The sequence below is a fragment of the Chlamydomonas reinhardtii genome, chromosome 12 (genome assembly GCF_000002595.2).
Source record: "Chlamydomonas reinhardtii strain CC-503 cw92 mt+ chromosome 12, whole genome shotgun sequence".
NCBI classification, from domain to species: Eukaryota; Viridiplantae; Chlorophyta; class Chlorophyceae; order Chlamydomonadales; family Chlamydomonadaceae; genus Chlamydomonas; species Chlamydomonas reinhardtii.
Window position 1 is genome coordinate 3,062,105 of NC_057015.1, and position 7,905 is coordinate 3,070,009.

The 7,905-nt window shown below is 66.1% G+C and overlaps 2 protein-coding genes across 2 annotated transcripts in view; both read left to right on the forward strand.

Annotated features, from left to right (window-relative positions):
• CHLRE_12g500450v5 (uncharacterized protein) overlaps positions 1-4,393 on the forward strand; it is an 8,902-nt gene extending 4,509 nt beyond the window's left edge. Inside the window, exons 10-17 of the mRNA XM_043068076.1 lie at positions 109-143; positions 485-649; positions 1,120-1,318; positions 1,519-1,674; positions 1,988-2,070; positions 2,434-2,789; positions 3,217-3,322; positions 3,574-4,393. Of these exons, the coding sequence (XP_042918290.1) occupies positions 109-143; positions 485-649; positions 1,120-1,318; positions 1,519-1,674; positions 1,988-2,070; positions 2,434-2,789; positions 3,217-3,322; positions 3,574-3,621 (1,148 nt within the window). The 3' untranslated portion in view covers positions 3,622-4,393. The remainder of the gene's footprint in view (positions 1-108; positions 144-484; positions 650-1,119; positions 1,319-1,518; positions 1,675-1,987; positions 2,071-2,433; positions 2,790-3,216; positions 3,323-3,573) is intronic.
• A 144-nt stretch (positions 4,394-4,537) lies between these two features.
• The window catches only part of CHLRE_12g500400v5 (uncharacterized protein), a 6,376-nt gene continuing 3,008 nt past the window's right edge, over positions 4,538-7,905 (forward strand). The window contains exons 1-9 of the mRNA XM_043068075.1: positions 4,538-4,839; positions 4,932-4,966; positions 5,071-5,366; positions 5,483-5,538; positions 5,691-6,263; positions 6,460-6,533; positions 6,789-6,981; positions 7,269-7,448; positions 7,624-7,806. Of these exons, the coding sequence (XP_042918291.1) occupies positions 4,729-4,839; positions 4,932-4,966; positions 5,071-5,366; positions 5,483-5,538; positions 5,691-6,263; positions 6,460-6,533; positions 6,789-6,981; positions 7,269-7,448; positions 7,624-7,806 (1,701 nt within the window). The 5' untranslated portion in view covers positions 4,538-4,728. The remainder of the gene's footprint in view (positions 4,840-4,931; positions 4,967-5,070; positions 5,367-5,482; positions 5,539-5,690; positions 6,264-6,459; positions 6,534-6,788; positions 6,982-7,268; positions 7,449-7,623; positions 7,807-7,905) is intronic.

Consider the following 7,905-nt stretch of genomic DNA (forward strand, 5'->3'; position numbering starts at 1 on the left):
GTGCCCCAACGCCGCCCACCTGTGCCTGCCCGTGTACACACGTACTGGACTAAGCGCGTCTGCCCGTTCCCCTTTGTGCCTTCCTACCTCACACACACGCACACACAGGCTACGAGGGCCACTACACAAACAAGCAGGGCAAGGTGCGGCGCGACGGCGGACGGGCGGGCGCGGGTGCTCGTGGGGCGGCAGTGTTGAACCCCACCCACACCCACACTGCCTCCCACCACTCACAGCCGCTTCAGCCCCCGGCTTACTAGTTGGGTTTCTCGCGGGCTGGTGCCCTAGCGTGTGTGTCTCTTATTGATCATAGTGAAAGCGGCTTTCTCTGGCCTTAATCAACTTGGATTGGGGCACTTCATACTTGTACTTCAATCACTCCGTTCTCCACATGAAGGGCTCCCTTCCTGCTATGCTCCTGTTCCTGTCTACGCCTTCACTTCTTACGTACTCATCCATGTAGCCCACCCCGCATCCTCCGCAGGTGAAGGAGGGCAGCGCCACTTTCTGGCGCACCAGCCGCTTCCGCGCCCTGTCCCACGCCGACATCCGGCTGCGGGAGGCGTTCAGGCTGCCGCTGCCGCCCCTGCACGCGCAGTTCGGACCCATGCTGGAGGCCAGCAAGGAGCTGGCCACGGCGCTGCAGCAGGTGGGTAGGGTGTGGAGTGGATGCGGGTCGGTGCGTGGGTGGGCGGGTGGGTGGTTGGGTGGGTTGGGTGGGTTGGGTGGGTTGGGTGGGTGGGTGGGTGGGTGGGCGGGCGGGTGGGCGGGCGGGTGGGCGGGCGGGTGGGTGGGTGGGTGGGTGGGTGGGTGGGTTGGGTGGGTGCCAGCACGGGGTGCAAGGGGTGCTGAGCTTCCGTCTTTCGCACCTGCAAACCCTCACACACATGTACCCGGTGTCTGGGTCCCACACAGATCTTGGGTTTGGTTCTGTACCCCACACACAACCCCACACACAAGCCCCTAACACATCTCCTCTCCTCCCACGCCGCCACCTCTCGTCCCCCGAACCCCCTCCCCGGTGCATCCTGTACGGCTTTCCCAAACATCCTTGCAACCCCCCCCCAAAACTTCGCTTCCTCTTAAATAATCATGACTGTAACCCACCCACCCCCGCAGGTAACCACCATCGCTCAGGCCACGCTGCTGGCGCCCGTGTCGCCCACCGGCCCCGAAGGCTGCCTGTGTGTGGTGAACACGCACCTGTTCTTCCACCCCTACGCCCCGCACATCCGCACCATGCACACCGCCGGCATCCTGGAGGAGGCCGCCGCCTTCCTCGCGCGCTGCGCAGACGGCACACAGCCGCCGGCCGCAGGCGAGTGCGCGTGCGTGCGTGCGGGAGAGAGACACGGGAGAGCGGGGAGGGAGAAAAAGAGAGAGACGCCAGGGGAGGATTGCTCCAATGGAATAAACTAGTTTATTACTCATAACTCATTACTTGCTTGAAGAGAATTACAAGTCACAAACAACAAGCCCGGTGTGTGTACATGCTCACGTGTCCTGCTGCCGCCGCAGGCGCCAGTGTGGACGAGTTGCGCACCGCCGCCAGCTTCGGCCCCGGCCCCGAGGCCCCCGGCGTGAGTGTGAGCGCCAGCATGAGCGGCGGGCTGCAGCGACCCACGGTGCTGTTCTGCGGCGACCTCAACTCCGACCTCAACGACGGCATCCCGGGTGAGGCGTGAGGGGTGGGGGCGTGGGGGTGGGGGGGTCGGGGAGGGCGGTGGGGCGTGTGGGGCGAGAGGCGAGGCTGCCAGGGCGAGCCGCGGGCCCCGGGTTGAGCGCGCCATGCACTGTTCAGGGGTGGCGGCAGCTCCATGCCAGTGCGCGATCGGGGACTGAGCTTGGGCCCAGACCCTTGTGTTATGACACCGTGCCTGTTACCTCCAAATTGGGATGTGTACCTGGGTCCATTACCGCTCTCAATCCTCCTGGGCCCTGCCCTCGTTCCTCCCCTCCTCCTCCCTCTGCAACCCCCCACCCCCAGGTGTTGTGGAGCTGCTGCGCAAGGGCTCGCTGCCACACGACTACTGGGACTGGGTGCAGGGGGCCGCGTTCAAGTGGGGAATGGTGGGTGGGGAGCGAGCGGGTTGAGGGGTGGGTGGGTTCGTCCATATCAGACCACATCGAGGCCAGAACCAGCAGCACGGGAGCTCCATCCGCAGCAAGGGACCACAACCACGGGACCAGCAGCAAGAGGCGGGTGGACAGGTGGTGCGGCGCATTGGCAGGGCGGGGCCGGGGCGTGCAGCTGACCTGCCTGCCAGCCTTAGTCCGCACCTTTCCTCTCCCTGGGCCCCAGCCAACGCGTACCCACACACGACCACACTATTAATTCTTTCCGCATTCGCTCGCACACACGCGTAAACCAACTCACGTTACCCACGTACCCGCCGCCGCAACCACCCACACACGCACACACACCTACACCAGGGTGAGGAGGACGCGGAGGCGATGGCACAAGGCACCGCGCAGCTGCAGGAGGCAGCAGCCGCCGCCGCCGCCGCCGCGGCAGCCGCCGCCGCCGGCTCGCCGCCGCCCTCCGCCGTCGGCGCCACCCGCTCAGCCTCCATGTCTTCCGTGGACCCGGCGGCTGCGGCCGCCGCCACTGGCTCCCTGTTTGCCGCCGACGGGCACGCCTTTGAGAGCACCTCCACGACGCCTGCCGCGCCCATTGCGGTGACGGGTGTGGACATCCGCCTGCCGTACGTGTTCCGGGCGGCGGACGACCTGGCCACGCCCTACACCAACTACACCAGCGGCTACAAGGCACTGCTGGACTACGTGTGGTGGGTGCTCGGGGGGAGAGGGGGGGGTTAGGGGTTTACAGGGGAGTCACATTCAGGGTTTGTTAGGAAGTGAAGGGGGAAGGGTTGGAGAAGAGGGTGAAGGTTGGAGAAGGCGGAGGGATTGGAAAAGGAAGACGGAGTGAAGAGGAACAGGGACTTAAAACCCGAAGCAAACCCAGGGGATGGGGCGGCATGGGGGGTGCGGTTGGGAGGGGAGGTAGAGCCGTGAGCTCCAGGGCCAGGGCCCTGCAGGGACACGTGCGTCTACACCAAATGTATCCCAGATCTATGCACGCCTACAGTTACCTCTGCATCCCTACGTCCCTACACACCCTCACACACCCCTACACACCCACACACACCCCTACACACCCCTACATACCCCCTACACACCCCTGCACACCCCTACGCACCCCTACACTCACAGGTATGAGGAGGCCGTGCTGCGTGTGCTGGGCGCCACGCCGGTGCCCAGTGAGGAGCAGCTGGGCGGCTTCATCCCCTCGCCCGCCTTCCCCTCAGACCACCTGGCGGTGAGGCGGCGGAGCGGCGGCGGCGGCGCTCGCAGCGCGATTAACACACCAGCAAGGGGACCGCGGCGCGGGGTAGCGCGCGGGCATTGCATTGGCAGCAGCACACGCAGCACACGCACACGCACCAGCAGCACATGCACACGCACACGCAGCACACGCACACAGGCGCACCCCCCCCCACACACACACACACAAACTCACACGACAACCTCCAACCCCACCACCACCTCCCCCACTACCACTGGACGCAGGTGGTGTACGACATGACGTGGCGGCGGCCGGGCGACGGGTCGGGCTGAGAGGAGGAGTGGGGCGGCGGCCAAGAGGTGCGGCCACTCCCTTCGCCTCGTGGGTTGCACAGTGGATTCCAACCTCGGGGCGGAGAGCGCAGCTTGGCCTGGGCTGCACAGCAGCGTGGAGGGTAGGAGCTAGTAAGAGCCAGTCTGCTAGTGCGCGAGGGTGGTGTAGGCCTAGGCGGTCGGGGCGCGACCGGCGTGCGTGTGTATGGACTGGTACCGTGGCAGAGGAAAGGGGCTGCATGGGGCATGGCTCGTGCGTCGGTCGTCATGCGTGGCCCTCGCACGCCCTTGTACACTGGGGTGTGAGACTTTTTTTGCATTACGACCTAGAAGACGCCGTACTGTTCATCCACGCGCACGGCGCGCAATCACTGTGCATGCTACATGTCCGCGGTTGCAGTGGCATGGCGGCAGCGGCGGTTGCTGGGGCGGGAGTGACCCCTACCCCCCCCCCCTGTTAGGGCGAAGTGCGGTCACGAGGCAGGCCGTCAGCGCCGCGCAGCCCGCAGCAGAGTGTCCGAGAACTCGCTCGGGGGGAGGTGTAGGCGGATATGGCACATGCACATTTCTCGTGCAGCCACGGGGGCGGAGCGGCGCGGGCAGTGCAGGGGCAGCAGGACACTGGATGCTGAGCGATTGACACTAGGCAGGGCCATCGATTGAAGCTTGGGATTGGCCTTGACACGGCGGCCCTAACCATGGTCTCGAACTTCTCAATGAGCAGTAGCAGCATAGGTGTATTACACGATTCGTGCATCCCTTCTAGCAGATGGCCCGGTCACGACAGCGTGTGTGTGCAAGGAGGGGGGGGGCAGCAATTGGGCGGGGCTGCAGGGGCTGCATGAGTGCGCTGGACCGCAGGTGGTATCGATTACCGTGCCCGCGACTGGGAATTATCATTGCTATATATACTATACGTAGCTTGTCGCCCTATAAGACCCAGACCAGGCGTTTAGGAAGCGACCCGGCTGTTGCGGGTGTACCGTGTCCAAACTTTGCGGAAGGAGCTTGCATAGTAGCTCTCGATCCACTAGCGATGAACGCTCCATAATTGCAACTTGCTGCCCAAATACCTCTTGACAGCGCACGCACAAGCGCTTGGACGACATGGACTGGCTTCGCCAGGTCGACCAGCTGCGCTCCGTGGTGCAAGAAGGAGTCAAGGAGTTCTCGAACGTTGCCTTGAATGAAGTTCGGACTGGCGTGCAAGCGGTGCAGGTGAGAGCGGGACTTGCCCTTGCTTTGATATGTTCCATTCGTATGCCTGACATGCTAATATTTGTTCCCGCTTTCCTGTCAACGCCATGTAGCAACAATCGGCTCAGCAGCAGTATGATGGTGACGGGTGAGCGACAATTTGCCTAGCGGTTTGCCTCGCGAACAGTCGCGGTCTGGAACTATTGAGCATCGCAAGTCTCGTTTTGCTAACCACTCGTCGATTGCGCGCAGTTGGCACGGACCTGATTCGGGACTGGGTGGGAGCCACGACCACACTGCACACGACAGGGCCACCGACGGAGCGGACCCTGGCGCCGGTGCGGCAGGCGCCACATCGAAATACGACTCTTTCGTCTCTAGTCAAGCACCCAGCGCAGAGGGGGTTGTTGCAGCGCCACGCGAGGGCGAGAGTTCCAGCGGCGCCAAAGCGGCACGCATAGTCTCCTCGCCCCTGAACGCGCGTTCCTCCGTCGGCAAGCCGCTGAAGACCACGGGGGCGGCCTCCGTCCTGGCATCTTCAACAACTGGTGCGTTTCCAGGTCATGTGCCTGCTTGCAGTGTCTGGGAAGGTATGTTGCTCTCGTGCGTGTGCCCTCGCCAACCGTCATACCGGCTGATAGCAGCACGCTTGCGCATCCTGCAGACCCGGGCTCCCCGGTGGCGTCTGCAAATGGCTCGCTAGCGCGGAAGAGGGACAAGGTAAAGCCCAAACCATGACCGCCGAGTTAATCAGGCGCTGCGTGTCTCGGCGGGTCTTTGCCGCTGCACATGACGGGCCCCCAGATGCCCAAGGCCTAACCCGCATTCTCAAGGTGAGTTTGAACCTCCCGGACTTGTGCTGCCTTGTGCAGGCCACTCCGGGCGCGGAGGGCGGCGCGGCTGAGGACGCAGCGGCAGCAGGCGGCACGGGCATGGCCTCTGTGGGCTCGGGCGAGGCGCCCTCGTACGCCTTCAACACGCGCTCCCGCACCGCACGCACGGCGGAGGCGCTGGGCATGTCGGATGCGACGCCAGGCGGGGCCAGCAGCTCGGGATCGGCACCGCCGCCGGCGGGCACCACGCCAGCCAGCGGCAGTAGCACGTCGGGCGCATCAGGCGCCACGCCGCCGCCGCCGCCGGCGCGTCACACGCGCACGGCCAGTCAGGCCGCGGAGGCCGCGGACTCGTCTGTAGCTGCGGCCAGCCAGTCTGAGGCTGCCAGCAGCGGCGCTGCGGACACAGGGGCAGGCGCCAGTGCGTACCGCTCAGGGGCGGGCGGCGGCAGCGGCAGCGCGGCGTACCCTGCGGCGGCTGCCGGCAGCGGTCGCGGCAGTGGCGGCAGCGGCGGCGGCAGCAGCAGTGCTTCCGCAGGGGCGGGCGCGGCGACCAGCGCGGGGCCCGACACCGATGCGGACCTGCGGAAGGGGTATGCCGACATGAAGAAGGTGCGTCGTGGACTCGTGATGGTGGTGATGACAGGGTGGTAGCGGCGGGTTGGCATCAGCGGGTGGGATTTGCCATCAGGCAGGGATTTGCCTCCGCCCTGTGAGGCACATGCGCGTCCACGCGGCATGACAGTAACCTCTGAGGTTGCGGTAGTCCTGAAGCTGCGTCTTCATCCAATGCCCTCGCGCTCCTCAGGCGTACGAGGACATGAAGAGTCTGCTGAAGAAGAGCATGGACGAGTGTGTGCGGTTGTCGGAGGAGGTGGTCAGGTGAGCACGCCGGGCGGGCGGGCGGGGCGGCCTGCCCTGGCTCAGGGCAGGGCCTTCGCTCGCCAAACCCTCAGGCCTCTATGGCGTTATGAGCGCCGGCAGGGGGGACCCTCCTGGTCGCCAGGCGGGGCCTACCGGCTGCACAAGCACTGTATATGACTACGTTCCCTCCAGCCACAAGCGCACGTACTGGGCTGGTGCTTGGCTGCCCCTGCACATGTAAACAACACACGCCGTGACGGCGTCGCTGCACAGGGTTGAGGCGACATCGCGCCAGGTTCAGTCCCAGGCGGCGGAGCAGGCGGCGGCGGCGCGGTCCGCCAAGAAGGACGCGGCCGACGCCGGCGTGGCACTGGCTGCGGCTAAGAAGGAGGCGGCGGCGGCGGAGCGGGAGGCGGCGCGGCTGCGCGGGCTGCTGGAGGCCAAGGAGGCGGTGGAGGACAGCAAGGTGGGGGCTGGGGGCGGGGATGACACTGGGAGGGAGGCGAGGGGCGGCTTGGGGTGGACGTCGTGTGCTGCGGCCGGATGTGGGGCGTGCACCAGCGGTGTGCTACCTTGCCCAGGAGGCCCTCGAGAGCGGCCTGCAAGGCTGCTGACGCCTCAGGGAAATGGCGCTCCTCAGGGCTCCAGGAATTATACGTCGTGGCCACGTCGCTGGACCGCAACCCTTCTCCCTATCGATGGCTTGTGTGCGCCTACCCACCCACCCATCCACCCATCCCGCAATCCGCCCAGGTGGCCGAGACGGCGGAGCTTGAGGCTGTGCGCACCGAGCTGGCGTCCACGGTGCGCAAGGCCATGGCGGCGGTGGCGGCCAAGGAGGCGGCGGAGGCACGGGCGGCGGCGGCGGAGGCGGCGCGGCAGGAGGCGGAGGCGGCGCGCAACGAGGCGGACCGCCAGCGCCGCGAGGCCGAGGTGGGCGAGAGGGGCACCATTGCCATAACCGCATTCGCACAGAGAGCGGGATCAGTCCAGTTTGCATCAGCATACTAGTGCGGCCTTGTGCCTTGGACTGAGACGACTAAACTAATTTCTCTTGTTGCCATGGTCGCTGACCCGTGCCCCATGTGTGCGTGTGTCGCTGGTGCAGGCCGAGGCCCAGGCGGCGCTGGCGGCGGCCGAGGCGGAGCGCAGCAGCCGCGCCGAGGCGCAGGGCACCAGCGAGGCGCTGCGGCTGGAGAGCGAGCGGCGCGCGCGCGTGTTCAACAACGCCGTCAAGGCGGCGGTGGGCAAGGTGCAGCGCGAGCTGGAGGCGGAGCGGGATGAGCTGCAGGTGGGAGGGGGCGGGAGAGGGGAGGGGAGGGGAGGGGAGGGGAGGGGAGGGGAGGGGAGGGGAGGGGAGGGGAGGGGAGGGGAGGGGAGGGGAGGGGAG